The sequence below is a fragment of the Trematomus bernacchii genome, unplaced genomic scaffold (assembly GCF_902827165.1).
Source record: "Trematomus bernacchii unplaced genomic scaffold, fTreBer1.1, whole genome shotgun sequence".
Taxonomy (NCBI): Eukaryota; Metazoa; Chordata; class Actinopteri; order Perciformes; family Nototheniidae; genus Trematomus; species Trematomus bernacchii.
Genome location: NW_022987686.1, coordinates 2509492 through 2530315, shown reverse-complemented (window position 1 = coordinate 2530315; position 20824 = coordinate 2509492). Strand labels below are relative to the sequence as shown.

General features: G+C 40.9%; 2 protein-coding genes and 1 non-coding gene across 7 annotated transcripts; all 3 read left to right on the top strand.

Annotated features, from left to right (window-relative positions):
* Positions 1–896: 896 nt before the first annotated feature.
* si:ch211-119e14.1 (retrotransposon-like protein 1) lies at positions 897–3683 on the top strand. 2 transcript variants are annotated; one of them, XM_034136981.1, is made up of 4 exons: positions 897–1065; positions 1468–1583; positions 1870–2007; positions 2646–3683. In XM_034136981.1, exon 4 carries the CDS (start codon positions 2648–2650, stop codon positions 3263–3265), a length of 618 nt encoding a protein of 205 aa, XP_033992872.1. In that variant the 5' UTR covers positions 897–1065; positions 1468–1583; positions 1870–2007; positions 2646–2647; the 3' UTR covers positions 3266–3683. The 2 variants fall into 2 exon arrangements, with proteins under 2 accessions (XP_033992872.1, XP_033992873.1); XM_034136982.1 differs by lacking the exons at positions 897–1065; positions 1468–1583 and adding an exon at positions 1608–1777.
* Positions 3684–4327: 644 nt separating this feature from the next.
* On the top strand, positions 4328–4399 carry trnaa-cgc. Its single transcript has one exon. It is a non-coding gene; the product is annotated as a tRNA-Ala (tRNA).
* A 268-nt stretch (positions 4400–4667) lies between these two features.
* Positions 4668–19299, top strand: dtx4a (deltex 4, E3 ubiquitin ligase a). Of its 4 annotated transcripts, none has more exons than XM_034136965.1 (9): positions 4668–4915; positions 5462–5676; positions 7140–8316; positions 15659–15720; positions 16142–16303; positions 16411–16472; positions 16590–16910; positions 17006–17095; positions 17692–19299. In XM_034136965.1, the coding sequence occupies exons 2-9, from the start codon at positions 5469–5471 to the stop codon at positions 17920–17922; spliced, it is 2313 nt and encodes a 770-aa protein (XP_033992856.1). In that variant the 5' UTR covers positions 4668–4915; positions 5462–5468; the 3' UTR covers positions 17923–19299. The 4 variants fall into 4 exon arrangements, with proteins under 4 accessions (XP_033992856.1, XP_033992855.1, XP_033992858.1 ...); XM_034136964.1 differs by having other exon boundaries at positions 4668–5258; XM_034136967.1 differs by lacking the exon at positions 4668–4915 and adding an exon at positions 6944–7026 and having other exon boundaries at positions 5539–5676.
* Positions 19300–20824: the final 1525 nt, after the last annotated feature.

Below are 20824 nucleotides of genomic sequence, written 5' to 3'. Positions count from 1 at the left end.
GAAGTGTGAGAGTCGCAGCAATATTGGTTTCTTATGTATTGTACAAACACTATTGGAAATTGTCTGAACCTATTATAATCAAACCACCATTTTCTTTGCAAAATTGTAGATATGAAAGCAAAACTATCAATTTTTTAAAGACAAGAAGACACCAAACAATGGGTAAAGTGAAAAGAAAATCAAGATAATAACTAGCATCTTAATTAGCCTTAAAATTGCAAAATAGTTGATAACAAATTCCCACTGGTTATGATTGATCTGTTAGATGTTCTCATGTAGGGTGATACAGTGTGAAATGACTGTATACGTGTAGCGGCTGAAAACAGGATGTGGCTTGTTTCACATTTCTAAGTTGTGCGCAGTACTTTGGTAGGTCTAAAATAGGTAGTGTATGATAATAACCTTCATATCTTTGCAAAGAAAAATCTAATCATTTTTAGGATCATGCTTTAGTTTCTATGGTTGTCTTGGACTCATGTAACAATTTGAGACCCTTTTTCAGTGTAATGTCAAAAGGTGAAAAGTTGAACCTATTTTCAAATATCATCTTGACCCTATCTATCCTTTGTGGAGTTGAAGTGTTATTATTGGCAATACACTGACAAATGATTGTCCAAGATAACAATGTGTCACAGGAAATGACTATCATGTACATTTCCTGATGGTAAACTGTAATGACTCGACCTTTATTAAACTACACTCAATATAATGTAACCTGCACCTGTGCTGCGAATTGAAAATAGCAACTTTACAGGGGAAAAATTCAAATATCTTTGTCTTCCTCTTTTTCTTTACATGTTCTTATCTGTGCTTTCCACCACACCCTGCTTGATTTTTTCTATAATCTGTGTTCACATCCCCTTCAGCCTCCACCTACTCAAAGGGCTGCAGCAAGCATTCTCCACCACATTTCATGCATCACCCCCTCTCTCTCTTTTTCTCGCTGTCACCTCCACACACCTAACACACATGCTGTCACACAGTACAAAAGAACATTAAGTTGCACAAGTCAGTTTCCTACAATTGTACTGGCTGCACAAACTTAATCTTCTGCTCACAACCTGGGTAAGTGTAAAATTGTTTATTTCCTTCCTTTTTCAGATTTTGACCAGATCTTTTTTTTAGTTGCATGTTTTCTAATTTATTTCCTTTTTATAGGAATGCCTCATGTCTCCGTCATTAATTGTACTTTATATATACTTATTTCTTAGTTTACATACTTATATTTTATTTGATGCATACTTATAAGTGGTTGTTTAATGAAAGTGTTGAAGGCATTAATTTACCGCCAATCTCAATTTCCTCATTCATTGTAGCTTTTATGTTAATTGCACTTATTTCACATCAGTATACTTATTATTTTTTGTTTAAAAGAGATGTTGCAACACTTTGTTTCGGATCTTTATACCATGATTAAAAAAAGTTTCCACGGCAGACTGACTGATGCTGCTCAATAATCTTTGACAGGAAACCAGCAACGCTGCGAGCGGTCTGCCAGCTTCCTGTCAGCCGAGACACCGCAGTACGACTTCTCATACACAGTCAAACAAGATAAAGACAGTACTTCCTGTCACATCTCCAGGGTGCGTTCGTATTGCACATTTTAACCATTGGTGACTTTTCAGCCAAAATTGTTTTTATAATTGTATTGAGATTTGATGTGAGTTCTGAACAAAAAAGTACTTTTCCAAAATATAGTACCACCTCAGAGTGTATTTTTCCAAAGTATAGTACCACCTCAGAGTGTATTTTTTAAGCAGAGCTTTGGCAATTCTTGGTAATCTGTTTATTTTTTCATCAATTAAAATGAACTGGATGGAGAATCTTGTATGTTAAGTTGTTCTAAGGTTCTACTTTTCTTTTTTCTAGACCCTGAATATTCTTTTACAAATGGATCTCCTTCTGATGAACCATTAACAACTGCTTTGACACAAAAGGAGTTTGACTGCAAAATTCTGACCCCAAGCCAGAAGGATTTTTCTACTCAAGAAAGAAAAGTATAAGGAGGTACAGTATATTTCAAAATCTATTCTTCCCAAGTTTTGTCGGAATAAAGTTTGATAACTTACTTATTGTTGCCTGAAATCTGCATTGGCTGGCATCAGCCACCAGCCAAATACCCTTAAATAATACCCTTAAATACCCTTAATTGTTTTTATATGAACACTACATCTAAATGTATGCTAGAATTTTTTTTAAACAACAACCAACAAATCGAATTAACTTAAAGATTGATTTTACCTTTTGGGATATAGCTTCACACTCACACTCTGTTCCCCTAATATGAAGCTACAGCCAGCTAGCCTGTAGCAGTATGAAGCTACTGGCTGTAGCTTCATACTGCTACAGGCTAGCTGGCTGCGCAAAAACTGAAATGTAAAAACAACCATTTTTGGTTTTTTATTGGCGATAATTCTTTCAAGTCTGTGCACAGAGCAAAGCAAGCTGTTGCCATCTGTTTCAAGTATACATGTTATATATGCTAACTAGTTACTTCAGCTACAAGAGAGTGACGTTAGAGACAAGAAAGCTCTTTTTCTAACTATATCTTCTAACCCAAGAGACAGTGACACTGCATAGAAAAACATTCATAGAAATGAATGAATCCCATGCTTGACCATTCCCTCTCTCTCTGTTCCCTTCAGGCATGGTTGAAGTGACCTACGAGTCGTCCACCGGGACTGTGCTGATCCTTTTTGTCTGCCTATTAGGCTTAATAGTATTGCTGGTCCTCTTGTACAAGAAGTTGAACAGGGACGCCAATGGAGAATATACTGTGCGACGCATGGTGTATAAGGATGGAGGGGTCAGGGATCGTGTGAGAGGGACAGCGTTAGCTCTGGGGACACGTTTTGGGGTCCAACTGTGGCCTCAAAGTGATGATGACGGAGAAGAAATGCAGGAAGTCCAAGTTGAGGAGGGACAGGTGGAAGACGGTGGTAGCCAGGAGAGTGACAGCGAGGGAGATGAGGAGGACGAGGAGGAAAATGATGAGGAGCAGCGTGGTATGGCGAAGGAAAAAGATGGTGACACCTCAGAAGATAACTCAAGTGTGGAGAGTTCTGAGGCAGAGGAGCAAGCCAGGCTAACGGGTCAGTCAGAGGCAAAGGGAGAGATAGAGGAGAAAGGGGATGATGGGGAAGGTAAAGGGGAAGCAAGTGGAGGGGCTGGATTGTTGGTAGATCTAAAGCAGTTCTCTGGAAGTGCAATCTGGTCTGAGGAAGAGGGATGTGAGGGTAAGAACAGTGATATCACTGCACTGTGAGAACAGAATTTAAAACATTTAATACAAGAGAGGCTTGGGAAATTGTCCTTAGTAATGTCCCATAATTATCTGGTTAAATATATTTTCTATACATTTTATTTCCCAACATATAGGTTCTCTGTTATAGGGAACATCTCTTGGATCCCTCTAAAAACATCCACACAAGTGTTTAATTGCTAAAAACCAATAAATTCCCCCTAAAAAGACACTGTATACATTGTCCTGGTGTGGTCTTAATACCACTTACTTTTGAGGCATCAGATAGTATAAAAGTTTACCTTTTATAAAGTAAAACTAGTCTGAAACTTTGTATTGTTGTGTCAGCCAATAGCATGCTGTGTACTTGTTTATGTTTTTTTTTTTATTGCTTTAAATGTTTTTTCCTGATTTTCAAAAAAATAAAAAACAGAAACCCATACTTTTGACTGTTTGTGTTGTTCTGAATCTAAAAAAGCCTTTATGGTATTTACCAAGAAACCCATGGACCTCAAGACGATTGATTTAAGACTCATTCTTGGAACACTGTATTTGACAATTAATTGATTTAACGATCCACAGAAAAAAAATGTATCAAATGGTTACTTTTTTAGCAAAACATTTAAAAAAATGGCTCCAACTTCTCAGATAAGCACAGAGTTGCAAGTGATAAAACATATTTTGGACTGAGTTTTGAATGATTAATTGAGAATGCTGAATATCAACAATGTAAAACGACACTTACTTGCAGCCTCAAATTATTACTGTATTCAGTAGTTAAATTATTGCTGTCTATCAAAAGTAAATCATTAAAGTCATAGGCTACATTGATAGTAGGATACATCAAAAACTATACCATTAGGTCGGTTAATACACCTTGAAAAGGAACTAGATCCAGGGAAAGGCTACTATAAACTCAACCCCATTGACCTACATTCAAATATTCGACTTACTTCTCTGTTTATTGAATATATTGAAGAGTAGTCTATAAACAGTGTTGTTGTTACGCACCATAAATACAAGAATACACATAATCATCCCTTACAGAATAATATATACGATCTTGCTAGTCGGTGGTTAACCAATGGGGATGTAGCTCAGTGGTAGAGCGCATGCTTCGCATGTATGAGGTCCCGGGTTCAATCCCCGGCATCTCCACTCCTTTTGTGGAAGATTCTTTCCTACTAAATATCTAACATGATGCAAAAAAAGACAGTTAAAATGTGCTTCAGCCTCCCATTAAAACAAACTCATAATACATATTTTCAACACGCAGTTGATATTTGTGATACAGTGAACAAGGTATACGAGACACATTTGTGATTGGCCAGACGGAGCACTTGCTCAAATCTGATTGGATGTTTGAGGACTTCGGAGAGGTGAGTGTGGGAGGGTTCACGCACGCGAGTGCCAAACATTTATTTTTCACCGGCAAAATGATGTTCAGTGGTGGGTAAGAGCCTTTCTTTCGAGACATTAGGCATGAACCAATGAGTAAGCCCGAGTCAGAGTAAACAAAACTGTAGTGACAAATTATCAAAGCAATTATGTAACCAGAAATACGGGATTTTACTGAGACTGAAGACATTCGCCCAGTGACAGACGGATCATTTTTTAATAAAGCATCAAAACTGTTCTCCAAAGGAACGAACTGACTGGAGCCGATCTTACCCGGTAAATATGTCAGCTATTTGCTTTCAAGAATCTCTTCCTCCCTCACAGACAGCACAGATTTTGTCAAACAAATGTGCAACCTTGCACTGCACGAACAGAGCCAGTCTGTCACTGTAACCTACTTCACGAGTGCCGCACCACCGTGAGCATCCAAGTTACATTTTCTCCTCTCACCCTAACTTGATTGTGCCGGAGAAATGATTTCAGTAGACGTCACTCATCTGCATAGGGAGTAAAATGCAACCATCCTGCTAGGCTTTTTGTGCCCTGAAACTCTCTGTACATTCGCCGTGTGATAAAAGGACCTACCATTGCTGCATAACCGAAACTACAAACATGGAAGGTACAGTTTGCATCAGTGTCATGCTAAAAATATACATTTATATCCATAGACACATCTGGGTTGCAAACTGTCCAAGATGGATGCAGCGCCGCTGTGCGCAGGGATGCACGGCGGAGCGTCAGCAGGGTGTCTTTAAATGCCCACCGACCCCGCGTTTAGCTTTATGCCTGCTTATTGTCAGTGTTATTTTTCTCCCTTTGCAGGAGTAGGATGTTACTAGCATCCGCCGTAGTGGTATGGGAATGGCTGAACGAGCACGGTCGCTGGCGGCCCTACAGCCCGGCTGTCTGTCATCACATCGAGGCAGTCATCCGGAGCGACCCGCGGTGTGGTAGTGTTGTCCTCGGCCAGGTGGACTCTCGCCTCTCGCCCTACATCATCGATTTGCATTCCATGCACCAGTTCCGACAAGACACAGGTGAGAAGCAGAGAGGAGAGCCACAGGGGCGGAGGGTGTGACGGTGGAGCTGCATGGGCCTGAGGTAGAGGCCTTTTTATTGCTTATGTGTGTCTACCTCATCTTTGCAAGCCCATATGTTGATTCTGCTCCAGAAGTAGATGCCCTGGTGTTTTGCTGCAAAGTGCAGCTTATTTTTCCTGCAGCAATAACATCTAGTCATTATTGTTTTATTTTAGATTGATAGAACCCTAGTTTCCTATGTTATTTTACATTTAAAAGACATTCTCTGTGTATTTGAGGTGTGAAGTGAGTCATTCTGGTAGGACCTGTGTGAGTTTGGATATGTCACCTAGGCCAGAGTAGGAGCTAAAATGTCCAGTCATTGCCACAGACACTGATTATATATTTTTTAAGACGATCACTGTCTTTAATGGCAGAATATGGGCATAAAAGAGAAGCAAGCACAGCAGTAAGGCAAAGCAGGGAATTGTCAGTTCTCAGATGTCTAACTTTGGCACACAACTCAACATCTCCTCTCTCTCTCAACATTGGCTGACAAAATCCTTTGTGAAGTTTGTTTTCCAAACCCAGCAGAAGCTCAACTAAGGGGAGTCAGGCATTGTGCCCTAGTCTAAATAGGAGACAGGGTGGAGGAGGAGAGACGGGGGACAAGGGTGGGGAAGAATTTCAGGAGTCTGAGGTCATTGATAAAATGGGGTCGATGGGAGCAGATCTTATGAATGAGTGCCTTTGTTGTCTGGTTAAATGTCAAAGCATACTGTGCCACACATGGTACATATTCCAGTGAAGTGTTATATCTAATTGTTTCACTGTGAGTTAAATTATTTTTCCCAGTGTGCTTTGTGCTATATTTTTGATGTTATTTGTATTTGAAATGCTTAACTATACAGTAAAATGTGTTGTATAGGGCTATGATATGTGTACAGTAAAATGCACTGTTATAGCAAAACTGCCTTGCCATCCCAAAAAGGTTTCCATCTCGTTTTTAGATCCAAGCTCTCCCATGTTCGAGAAATCTTTGCGGCCCTTTATGTTTCAGACGCAGGATTTGATTTGTAAAGGCTTTACAGTATGTCCACTCTAGAGTTTCTCTGGACACCATGGGAAAGCAAACACAGCCAGCTTTGGGTCGGATCAAGGCTGCCAGCCAATCAGAATTCAGCACACCATGTGCTGTTACTAGGGGCAACCTGTTTGCCCAAATTCTTAGCAAGCAAACACAGACATGTTGAATTTGTTAAGGTTCCAATCTTCTTGTCCACAGTGAAAAAGGCCACTTCCTATTGCAACTACTTCTCATCACCAAGCATCATGAAAGTAGTTCAAGAAAGATGAGCAAACCTAATAGTTAGTTACACATTTATCACATTGAAATATCCAATTATGCTATTCCAATTGTCAAAAACTTTATACGTTGCTTAAATCTTATCCTTTGTTCTGACCCCCTCATTCTGCCCCAGGTACCCTTCGACCGGTACGACGTAGCTTCTACGACCCCACCTCAGCGCCTGGTCAGGGCTGGTTGTGGGAGTGGGAGAACGACGCTGGCAGTTGGACGGCGTACGACACGGAGGTGGGCATCGCCATCCAGGCCGCGCGCGACCGCCAGCAGCCCTGGCTGGACCTCGCGCCGCTGGGTTTCTGCTACCTCATTGACTTCGAAAGCATGACCCAAATCAACGGGCAGACGCAACGCTGCCGACGCATCCAGCGACGCTCAGACTTGGCGTACCCGCTGGTTGCCGGGCCCTTACCCAAATCCCACCATGCCTGGGGGCCCATGGCCATGCCCAGCCATGGAGGACTGCTTGGGGTGGATGTATCCGGAGTGGGCATGGGGATCCGCATGAGCAACAGTGGGACTGGAAATGGCAGCGCGTACCCCAGTGGGGCGCTCCCTGCCTCCGCCATCACCTCTTTAGGACAGCCCTGCGCCTGTCAGCAGTGCATGCTGGTGCTGAGTGTCAAAGCGGGCGCCATGTCTGCTCACACTCTTGGGCGGAGACCTCCACAGACCAAGCCACCTAGTCCCAAAATGAGCTACCCCGTCCAAGGAGGGTCGTACTCACTCACTCTCCCTCGACCTCCTTCCCTGTCGCGGTCCTTCTCCCCCCACAGGACGTCCATAATTGGTGCGACAGGTGGCTACACTCTAGGTGGTATGGGTGGAGCAGGAGGTGTAGGGACTGTTGGCGGCGGTGGTTATGGCAGTGCCAGCTTCGGTTACGGAGGAGGCTTCACCCACTCTCTTTCCCTCCTCGGCTCAGCCACCGCCGCCCTCTCCCTCCACTCCACCCGCCCCCCTCCTCCACCTCTCCCCCCTCCTCCTCCGCCTCCTCCCCCGCCCTCCATCACACTCTCATCTTCTGCCACCTCAACCCCTCACCCTTCCACCTCGTCCTCCTTCTCTATTTTGAGCTCCGCCCCTACAGTGCCCTCCCTAGGTCCACCTCTCATCTCCACGGCCGCCTCCACCTGCACGCCCTCGCCTTCGGCCCGCGTCCTGGGCCCGGTGTCTTCATCTGGTGCCGCTGCCTGCGCGGCCCCCCTGCCCCCCCGGTCCAGCCTCGCCGGGCTGAGCCGACCTGCACTGCAGCGAATCGCCATGGCTCAGTCACGTGCCCTTATCGCCTCTGGGTGAGTACACAAAAACTGTAGTAGTAACATTCATTTACAGTAAAAATTATCCATCGTCCAAGGAAAAGACACCTCTGGTGATACCATGTATGTACTTCCAATGGAGTATAGTAAAGAAAGCTTTATATTCCTACAAAAAACACCCATCAAAAAATGTATACCTTTCAGTTTAGGCCCATTCAATCCAGTGTCGTGCTAATTGACTGTAAGGCAATACTGTATGAGCTTTAGCTTTAAAGCTTCAATAATCAATATTTTCACATTCACAGCGGATCAAATAACTATGTGCAATTTAAAAATAGTTGCCCGTATGTATGTGAGAAATCCACAGGGAATTACCACTCATCTAATGCTTATGCTTAGAATAAGTGGCTTTGAAAAGACAACTGTCTAACGTGTTCAATATAGGAATCACATTTATAACTTAAAAAGACAGACGAAATTAATGACAGAAAAAGACGGAAATGACATCTCAACAGAGGCTACGTCCCTCATCCACATACATGAAACTAAATGAGTGTAACTAAACCAGAAGTGTAAGACAATGAATTTAGACAGGACTTTCTAATTAGTTTGAAGCCCTCATTAAACAGTGTCTGAAATCAGCGCTCATTAGCATTCATGAGCCTTTAATCTTGGTAACAAAGTCCAATCAGGGTAGTTCATTTCCAGGAAAAACAATGAGGAGCATTCACACTGTACAAGCCGGGCTCTTACAAGCATTTCACGTTCCAGACATTTGTCATGCAAGCTCTTAATGATGGGTTTGTTTTACAAGCAAACACTCCCATGCATTCACGTATATGCATAGTTCTTTTATGGTTTTCATGCAAACAATTTGTTCCCCGGGGCCTCAAAAAATAAAAAAAAGGTCCCGGAATGCTTTGTGGTTATGTGTGTGTAAGCACTTTAGTGGCTAATCGTAGCCATCAGTATTGACCGGGAACAGGTTTACTGAGTTATCTGGAAAGCTTTGCTGCATACATTTTGAAATCTACAACATTTCCTGATGGAAATTAATACTGCGGTTTTATTTACAAGATCACATCTGGAAGAGGTCTGTAACATCTGGGATGTCTATGGAATTCTTGATATTTCTATCTGTAGTCTTTTGAGATATTTATAATAATTTTACTTCATAGTAATAATAAAGTGCTTAAAGGTGGGGTAGGTAAGTTTGAGAAACCGGCTCGAGATACACTTTTTGTTATATTCCATGGAATGCTCTTAACATCCTGATAGCAATGAATATCATAAGTGCTTTGACAAAAAATCCATAAAAAAATGTCATCTGTGGAAGCCGTAATACTGTAAAAAGCACGACCAATCATTTTAGCCGGCCCGGCTAAAATAACTGGATGGCCTACCTGCCTGTCAGCCTTCCATCTGTGCACAAACTTATCTCGTGCCCTCATTGGTCATGTGCGCGTTCGTGTGTGTTGGAGGAGGGGCTCTGTAAGGAAGTGGCAGATTTTTTCCGGTTGTGAATTTTCAAATTCTAGCGCACTCGAGCTGGTTTCTCCAAAATTACCTACCCCACCTTTAAAAGGAGATTTTATTCATCGGGAATTAGGTTGAAGATTTGGCAATAGATGCATCATATTGTGTTATTGTTGTTATCCTTAGCGAAATATCCAATTGACACACACTTTAAGACCTGTTCATCTCTGTCCACTTGAAATGTAAGTTTCAGACGTGTTCGTACAACCGTGACTTGCTGATATCACAACGAGTTTGGAAGCGAATATGCATCTTATTGGTGTTAATGAATGAAATAAAGGAAGCCACCGTATCCTGGTGTCAATGCCAGAGGGCGCTGATTAGCAAGACATCTGTGGTCAGCATTGTAAACCGGTTTCCCAGAAGCGTTCTGGACAAACTTAATTATTTTACTATTTCTTTCTGTTTTGCTGCTGGTTCTGTTCTGAAATCTTGTTTTGAGCAAATCAAAATGTCACCGGATTCCAAATATAGCCTTTCTTTTTATAACAATCATTGAAGTCTCACTGAAAGAGATGTTTCTTGGGTGCTCTAGATTTAACTTGTTATGCATTTGTCTCAAATATACCATGCAAGAATGTTATATACTCTCACGCATAACTTACACTGCCGCCGGGATAATTGGTTCTCCTCACATTGAACCTCGCAGAGCTTAACAATAAGGTCATCACACGCAATGCAACCTCAGAACAGGACAAAACACACCCACTCAAAAACCACCTTACTGGAAATTGACCTGAGATTTTATATTTTCCATTTCCAAGAAATTCCCTCTGCAGGTCTGAATGAATCTGTTGGAAATGTGGTCAATAGGGATGTACCCAAATGCCTAAAGTTGTTAATTGTTATCATTAGTATTCATATTTTGTAGTTGTTGCTATTACTTATTATTATAAAAAAGTGGTTTTCTCTAGTCGCCCTCTACTACTAACAGCTGACAGTTCCCAGCTGGGTTTCTTTTTGACCGTAAATATAGAAATAAAGCTTACAAAACATGTATTTCTGAGATGTAAACTATGCAAGCAAAGCATACAAATAAGCCAGCTTGATTCTTTCCAAACTTCAGCAATATCAGCAATAAGTTCAAATTCCCCCAGTTAGGGTTAGGGTTAGTGAGTGGGGGTGGGGTTCAGACTGACTTTTTATAAAACTAAGTTGGTTAGGGTTAGCACAGTATGTGACAACACATTAAAATAAATATTATATTGCAAAATTCAACCAACATTATGCCTGAAAAAACAATGATTATTATGTTAGAAAATGTACCCAACTTAATTGGACTTTTGGTCAGGGCACACAATTAGCAACATTTATTGATCTAATAATGGTTAGTAGTTTACTTACCAGCCAAAAAACTATGGTTATCTTTCGAGAGAGTGGTTAAATATAAAAACAGTCTCTAGCCAATTGGTCCTACGTAGATAAGTAACCGTAATAAGCTAGAATACTACATATTATGACTAATGAGTTAGATGGTTTCAAATTGAAGTGTTTTCTGAAGGTGCCACAGAATACCACAGCGACTAAAGTTTCCTGCTATGCAGAGTTTCCGTTAGAATTTTGTTTTTGCTGGTCAACATGTCCGTTAAAGTTTAAATCTTCCGGACAAAATGAGAAAAGTGCCGGTCAAAGGTCTTCTTTGTAATTTATTAAGCTTTAAAACAAATTGATATGATTCGATATTAAACAAACTAATTATAGTAGATTAACTACATCATTCAAAAGTGTACAGTAATTTATAATAACACGGGAATAATAAACGGAGCGCTCTCTCCCTCTCCTGACAGCCCGTCAGTATCCGTCTCATGCAGCTTGCTGATCCAGTAATGAGTGACCCGACAGTACAAATAAACATAGCCTATCTATAACTAGTTTAGGTAGTTTGAGAGGTAATTAAAATAGCTAAGTGTGATTTTCTAACCAGAAGTGTGTGTTTTGCTCCGCTCACCGCTGCAGGTGATCATGCAGAGCTGCGTGTCGACTCGTCAGCAGCAGCTGATCTCTCTCCCGTCAGATTAGACTTCACTCGCGTTTATGTCCATATCGATCAGATCTAGCTAGTTCTAGCTAATGATATGACTACCTGCTTATCAAAAGACACCTAAACAATAAGCGTCGTTATGCAACCGGGTGAGGCCGCAAAGTATAGCGCAGCATTATGCATTTGTTTACATGCCCACCGGAACCCCGAGGCATTACCAACAGATCAACGCACAATCAACCCATACTCTTCTTGTCTGTCACATAAGTGGCGCAACTGATGCGGTATTGTGCTAAGGGGAAATTATTTTGACCGGACATTTTGACCGGAGAGATTTAGATTTGCCGGTCTTCAGCATATTTTACCGGTCATAGTCCGGTAATTACCGGCTAACGGAAACTCTGCTGCTATGATCCTCTCTCCTCTCACTGCACTGGGTTTGATGTCTACAAGCGTGTGAGCGTGTTTACATGTGCATGTGTTTATATGTTGCCATATGCTGCAGCTTTATATCACAAGCAGTGAGCATCCAGACTGCTCTCCTTTAGAGGATTAAAGATACGTGGCCAATCGACACACCTCTTCTTTCCCATCCTTTCTATACTTTTCCATCATTTCCCTTAAGTCTATTTTCATCCTATTGCTTACACTTGCCTGCCCAACACACAGATGTTGGTTAATTAACGCTCAGGCTTGACCCAGTCAGGCAGCACCTCTTATTGACTTTGTAAGTCCCGTTTGGCACGCACACAGGAAGCTAATACTACAGCTGGGACACAGTTTGTTGGTAAACACACTGTGTCCCAGCTGTCGTATTAGTACAATGTAAGCAGATCCGGGAACAGGAAGTGTACAGTTCAATAAGACCTGACTGTACTTTTTGCTACGTCATTGTTGCATCATCTTTAAGGACATCTTCCGGCTAGTGAAAACACTGGGCACTGTGTCTGTGTGTTTGTTTATACCAGAACAAAAGGTGTAACCTTAAAGGCTAAACTTTAAGTTCTAAGCCTATATGTCCTTATTTTTGACCAAGGTTAGGGTTATGGTTAGGATATGTTATATTAGATTATGATCTTTTTTTATCTGCCACCTAAATCTACCTTCAGGTCACCATAAATAACCTGAACCTATGACTATTGATCAAATGCCAAATAATATGTCAAAGCGTGAATTTTGAAATGTGCTTCCTTAAAAAACTCTGAACACTTTTTTGTCTATTGTTTTTTAATGTTTTAATCAGAACTGTGTTATTGAATTAATTTACCACCAACAGGTGTGCATCTTACACTGAAAAAATTGAATATTGACTTTATTTAAATGTATTATGTCAACAGGCAATAAGTTGAACCTAATATTTTGAATTTAAACTTAATATTATTGCATTCTACCTACCTAATACAGTTATGTGTATTTTCTTTACATAATACATTTATTTAAGTCAACATTTCAAATCTTATTTTACTCTTCTAGGATAGGATAAAAGGACGGGGAGGAAAAAAGGATGAGGCATTTTGTTATTCTTGTTTGAAATGCATGCTCAGTCTTTTCCTACATAATTTATTCTACCTATTTCATAAATCAAGAAGAAAGAGGAAATGCCCAAAATAAAGTAACAGTAATGACGTAAAGTAGATTAAGAATAAATCAAATCAAATCAAATCAAGTTTTATTTATATAGCACATTTATAAACGATTTTTGGTCGAGCCAAAGTGCTGTACAAATAGTAAAAATACAGTAAAGACACTTTACAGCAAATACAGCACAGTTTGTTCAGAATATCAGTATGAGAAAAAACGACACCCTCTGTCCTTAGACCCTACACATCGTACAAGGAAATACTTCCGGAGAAAAACCCACAGTTTAAAGGGGAAAATGGGAGAAACCTCAGGGAGAGCAACAGAGGAGGGATCCCTCTCCCAGGACGGACAGACGTGCAATAGATGCCGTGTGTAAATCGAAGAGATAATACATTTTACAGCGTAGGTAGACCGAATGTTTGGAAATGCATGTGTCTGTAATAAGAAGATGAATCCACGAGGATGTCAACAACAATCCTGTGGGAGCCATCAGGGAAGCAGCATGACGAGACCCAGGCAGGACCGCAGAGACAGGCCCAGCCACGACCCGAAGTCCAGGACTTAATCCAGAACTCGGGATAGAGGATCCAGGGCACAGGACCACAGCAAGAGGATCAGCCTCCACTCCGGATCCCGGCGTCGATATAGACACAAGAATAGATTGTGGGCTGTCCCATGAACGAGTTGTATGTGCCGTGTCTGAAAGCCTGGCAGTGTGACGTGGTGGCCGACAGGTAATCCCTCCTGTGACAGAGCCTGGAGTTTAGTCAACAGGAATAGAGGGATTAGCCCTATAAAGGGAAGAGGGAATCCTGACTGCGTCACACAAGCAGAGGAAGAGTGAGAGAAAGAAACAGGCGTACTCACCGTTCGAACAGGAGATTTAAAAAAGACTGCCTGAGCGAGTCAAATACTGCAACAAGTGCTAATCTTGAGTTGGGGCGTTCAAGCTGGAAATATGACTATTATCAAAATTGTCAGACCGTGAGTACACACTTCTGACTGATACATAATAATTGTAGCTGCGTCATGTTTTTTACACATGTGTTTTCTTGTTAATGAGCAGCAGGGCTTGAGAGGGATTATTTGGTTAAAATCAGGCGATGTTTAAGGCTTTCTGAAAAACATGTATTCAACATTTTATTTAGAGATATTTTTAGTTGGGGTTGTTTGAGTTACTCTCATACTTTATCACAGGCAGTGTATTATCTACTTTGGTGTTTCGGTTTCACCCAAGTCACACAACAACACTTACCAATTGAGACAAAGGGAAACCTTTGACATTACTGTTTTTATCAATGATCATTTGTGGGTTTGAAGCATATATACAGTCTATGGTTTGAAGAGAGCAAAGAAGTATATTACGGTAAGTAAGAAAGAGCGGTCTGACAGCTAGGTAAAGCGGTCAAAATATTCTTAGTATAGTACACATACACTGATAGTGATTTTTTTACAGTTACATAAAATACGTTATTCGCTAAGCCGCTCAAAACTGTGGGCGTGCTGAGTAAGCAGTTGTGGCAGAAATACTCAGATCATGTACATAAAGTACAATTTGAAATTGGCTACTATGTTCTTAAGATACTCCATTACAAATCTTGAATTTAAAAAAAAAAATGTCACTTGAGAAGAAATAGTGAAGTTTTATTATCCACAATAACATGTCATAACATTTTAATTAGTACAATTCGCCTCCAAAATGTAGTAGGTTAGCATAAATTCTAAATACTCAGGTAAAGAAGAAGTGTCAAAATAGCATTTAAGTACTATACTTGAGGAAGTGTCACACAGGTCCCTATTAGGAGTTTATCCTTGTGCTTTTTTTTTAAAGCAATCCAATTTCTTTATGAAATCAAAGCTGCTTCGATTAGTTTTGCCTTACAATTTTAAAATCAGAGTGCCTTCATTCGTCTTGATAAAAAGAGCATCCTCGTTTGTATTCTATTGCTGCTCCAGGGTTCTTGATCAGTTGTACCCAACGATAGCAAATTGACCACTGCTGTGTCTTTCGTAGCAGGAAGTCCTAAATGGAAGTTAAAGTACCCTATGTAAAGATGTGATGACCATTGTCTGTTGGTTTCTTTACATGACTCAGCAAAAGATCCTTAGACTGATGATATGGGGTGGACTAGACGCTAGCATATGCTGTGTCCTTCCACCTGTTTACATGACTCATCAGATGTTACAGTCTTAAATCAGGGCTGAGGTTACAAGACCAGTTGCATGTCTGCTTTCAGTATGACCTGTAAAATAATATAAGTTTGTTTTCTTGTGTTTCAGAGTGCCAACTGTTCCTGTAAAGAACCTGAACGGATCAAGCCCGGTACACCCTGCACTAGCAGGTACATATCGTTTATTTTTCCTCATTATATTTAAATCAAACCGAAAGACTTTCTTTAAAATCGGGCCAAAAATTAAGCTAAGGCATCTTAAAGTTAAAGGTTTTGGACTTCTCAGCTCTTCAAATAAATGTTTGTATGTTTTTTAACTTGTGTAAAGTGATGTACTGCCACAGCTAATGATATTAAGCCCCAAATGTAACTTGTAAATCCACTAAGAAGATGTCACATGTATGGTTGACACATAAATATCAACATAAAGAGCTCATCATGCACTGGAAAAAGCACAATTTGTGTTGCACTGTTGGAGGAGCCTGGGACTTTAGCTTTTCTGTTCCTGTGATGTAGCTTTTGTACATACAGCCTTTACATCTTGGATCTTGAATCCAGTGTCTAACATGCCCCCTCTGCTGGCTGTACCCAGGCATTACAGGCATCCTTATGAGCGCTGCAGGACTTCCTGTCTGCCTGACCCGCCCTCCCAAGCTAGTGCTTCATCCTCCACCCGTCAGCAAGAGTGACATCAAGCCCATCCCCGGCCTGGGCCACTGCTGCCGCAAGACCACCAAGAAGCAGGCTCGAAAAGGTGGGTTTGATGATATAGACTGCTTGTGCTATTGCTTTTTTACATGTTTCATATCTATCCTGTGCATTTTGGGACAAATCATCACACTCTGCGTTTCCGTATCATAGGAAAGACCCCTGAGGAGGTGGTGAAGAGGTACCTTCAGAAAGTCCGCAATCCCCCAGAGGAAGTGAGTTCTCCTTATTGCAGTTGTGTTTTCATTGGCTAAACATTAAAACACATGTATAAATCTGTCTGTATCAGATTTGACAAGTCATTTATTGTACTCGTCTTCCCCCCCCCTCAGGACTGCACCATCTGCATGGAGGCCCTGGCCGGACCCTCGGGCTACAAAGGCCCCGGGGTGGGGGGCGTCTCCCGGGCCGAGTCGGTGGGCCGTCTGGCTCAGTGTGGTCACCAGTACCACCTCCAATGCCTCGTTGCTATGTACAACAATGGCAACAAGGACGGCAGCTTGCAGTGTCCCACCTGTAAGACCATCTACGGAGTCAAGACCGGCAACCAGCCCCCGGGCAAGATGGAGTACCACGTCATCCCCCACTCGCTACCCGGCCACCCGGACTGCAAAACCATCCGGATAATTTACAACATCCCTCCTGGCATCCAGGTAGAGAATTACTCATGCTAACATGACATTAGCTTCTGAATGGTGACTTGGTATTGGTTCAGGAACATGTGATGAACTTTGCTTTTGCTTTTTAGGGCCCCGAGCACCCGAATCCAGGCAAACCCTTCACTGCCCGCGGGTTCCCCAGACACTGCTACCTCCCTGACAGCGAGAAGGGACGCAGGGTAAATGAGAACTCCTCTATTCGTAGAACCAGCACACTTGTGGCTAGAAGTAGTGAGAACTCAAAGATGTCTGATGTTCAGTATGACAACATTTTAAACTATAACACACAAGTTGAATATACTGCTCAATTTATTTAACATAAATTGTGAATAATGTAATCTATATTTACTCCACTTAACCAGGTGCCATAAGGTTTTCCAATATTGAACTATTCACATTTAAAATCCTCTATACAACCTCTCTATTCACTATTTTAAGGCTATGCTTGTTTATTTTTTATGACAGGAAGCATTTTTCGTACATATTTCATCCAGACCGTCGTAGATTTGAAAATTGGACCACAATTATTATTTTTTTAACAATTTCCGACTGTTACACATTTTAAGATTCAAATGATTCATAGGCTTTATTGTCACATGCACAATATCTACAATAGTAAGGAAGTAATACAGTACAATAAAATAGTGAAAGTGACTCAATGGTGCAAGTAAAATGCACTTTTAAGGAATAAGGAAATGGTGTACTTTTGGCAATTTTCCAAAGAAAAACATGCCTTTCAAACCGTAACACTGCCTTTCTTTATCTCTTCGTCCAGGTGTTGAGGCTTCTCCTGGTAGCGTGGGACCGCCGGCTCATTTTCTCTGTGGGTACATCGAGTACCACGGGCGAGTCAGACACAGTCATCTGGAACGAGGTGCACCACAAGACGGAGTTCGGCTCCAACCTAACGGGCCACGGCTACCCCGACCCCGGCCACCTGGACAACGTTCTGGAGGAGCTCAAGGCCCAGGGCATCACGGAGGAGGAGTGCCTGTCCAGAGACTGAGCCCAGACATTCAAGATGCTGAAGGTCAAACAAACGATGCTGGGAAAGGATCCACAGCTGGACAGATGAACTATTTTCCAAATCTGATAACACAGAGACACTTTAACCACCAGAGATGGATAACAACTTCAAAAACTCTTTTTGAATTGGATCAAATTCCTCTTATGACTGCATGAGTCAGTTTCAATATGTGGGTTTTTCTTCTCCAGATGCAGTATTGGTGTCATCACCGCGGATTCAGTGAGACATTGGAGGCCACTGTGCACATACAAGTCAGTGTTAGATAAAAAAAAAGCTGTCATTTATACTGTGAGACTTCATTTCAAGAATGTAACGACGACGTGTTTACCACCACTACTGCTGCTGCTACGTGGAACTGAAAGCAGGTGAAACTGGGGGAAAGAAGTGGAGGTCTGTGCGTGTTTCAAGTGTTCGTCCACAAGCAGAAGATAAATATTTCAAGTGTATAACTGGATATCTGAGCATGACTATTTGCTGACCTCTAGTGGTACTTTTCCAGAACTACATTCCTTTTTAGCTTTGATTTGTATTGTTGTATATTATGAATACTTGATATATTATATGATATGGTTTCCATTCTATCATGTTTTTTATATTTTAATTTGACATTTTGTTTTATATGCCGTGTTTTCTTTGCATTGTTTTTTGGGTGTGGCGTTAGATAAGATTAACTGCTGGTGTACCAGAGTTTGCCTGACACTTTATATGCCATATACCAGACCCCCGTTTCTTTAAAATAAAAATCAGTATTTTGTATTTGATATGTTCACAAACTGACATTCCTTAAGTGTTCTGCCCTGAGAGCATGGGTGCATTTAAAAGCTTTCTATGTCTTCTTGTATCTGCGTTAATGTTAAGGAGGAGGAAAAGCTACTATGGATTAAATCCTTCCCTGCAGGAGGAGTAAATACCCAAAAAGCTAGGATTGGACGTCATGCTTGAGCTCAGACTTGCACAGAGCTTTCTACTTATATCATCAAAATGAACCGGAAAGCTTGTATCTGCTGTATTTTTGTGTAGGACACACACCAGCCTCAAATGCTCTTATCACTCTACAAAATGTGCTTATCAGTTGATTTAGTCATATTCGGTTTTTGCAATGAGCAGGTGCAGAAGACTATCTGTTGTTGTGGATCCAGCTTTGGCCAAAATGGCTGTCAGTTTGCATTCGGTCTGTTATGGACCTGTTTATTATGAGGTACGATGAACGGGATGTACAACGGTGTGTTGACATACTGATGTAGACCAACATTAAAAGCATTTATACTTTATGATACTTTATGTATGCGCTGTACTGTATGTGTGTGTTTTATGTGCACAAATTTGCATTAAACGTTTTTCTAAGGTTCAAAGAGATATCAGAACTTTATACTGCTTCTTTTTATGTGAGGTTTATTAAATCATGTTTATTTAAGTCTAAATTGTGTGTTACATTGAATAAACGGCATATACTGTGGCAATACAAGATCAATGTAAATGCTAAAACACTGATTTATAGAGAACGATCTGTTTGCTACCTAACCAGACTATAGCAACAGAAAACAAAAGTGTATTGATTCGAAAAAGTTGCATTTGTTTGCATTGTCGAAGAATGGGTGCCATTTCTTCTCTTCAAAGTTACGTAGCCTTGCGTAAGAATATCGTATCCCATGAACACATCACAGGCACCAAACAACTCAGAGTGTCGCTAGAGTTGCAGACATGTTCTCCCTATAGGTTCAGTGCTTTTTTCATTAATGTCTGTTTGCTAATTGCACTGATAAGTTTGCTGTGAAAGCACATTTTAGATTGATGTGAGCCTTTGACACAGAGTTGTTTGGTTTAATAACTCTCTATGAAGGCCTAAAAAGTGTCTGAAAGCCTCACAGAAACTAGGCTTTAGTAAAACCTACTGTATGGTAATAACTGTTGTGTTCTTCATTAATATTCATATGAAGATTAAATACATGACTGCAGAACCTGGTTACAGTATGCAGTGCAATGGGGCTCTTCAATTGAAAAATCACATGTGAGATCAGTTTTTTCTGGTGTGAACTATGTTACACTATGTTTAAATACATGTAGCATCTTGCAGCATATCATTGAGATAATCCGTTGCCACTGATTCAAATACTTATAAAACGATCAAAATAACGTATTCTATCGAATCATGGCAGGAATCTGAAGCTTTTTTCTGCTTTTTTCATGTTCAGTTAAAAAGATATGACCAAGACAAACTAGAAATCTCTCATGGAAAAAAGATCCTGGTTAGTTTTGTTGTAGAGTTACCTTTTACAATGTAAGATTATTTAAATGACTTACTTCAGCTTTCAAGAAATGATCGTGCATGACCAGTTTATCTGTAGATTAGTCTGGCTCCTGGATTAGTTGTCCGGATTACTTGCAACCTAATGAATGACAAAATGCAAGGAGATAATGAAGTGCAATTATAATGAACCCGCGGAAGAGGATTTAGTCATGATATTGAAATAGACAATGGTTAGTATATGTCACTGTTTATTAAAAAAAATAGGCAATTTAGACTCCCTACATGTATTTTTTAAGAACATTTTAAAACATGTCTCTGCATATTTCACACCTGCCCTGCTTAATTCTGTGCTGCAACAAAAATAATATCCTACCTTCAGAAAGTCAAGGAGTAAATATGAACACATACCTCAAAGAAACAGGTTTTACCTGCAAACTGAAGGCAAGTATGCAAAAACAAACACACCAAAAAAAGCATTTTGCACCAACTTTCATTTGCCCTTCCATTTCTGTAACGGCGGAGTTTACCGTTTGTCTTAAGTGACAGATGTGATGGATTGGGCAAAGCTGCCAATTTGTGGTATGAAAATGCACCGGCCGCCTGTCAGGTTAGTGAGGAGCAGATGGGTTAAGG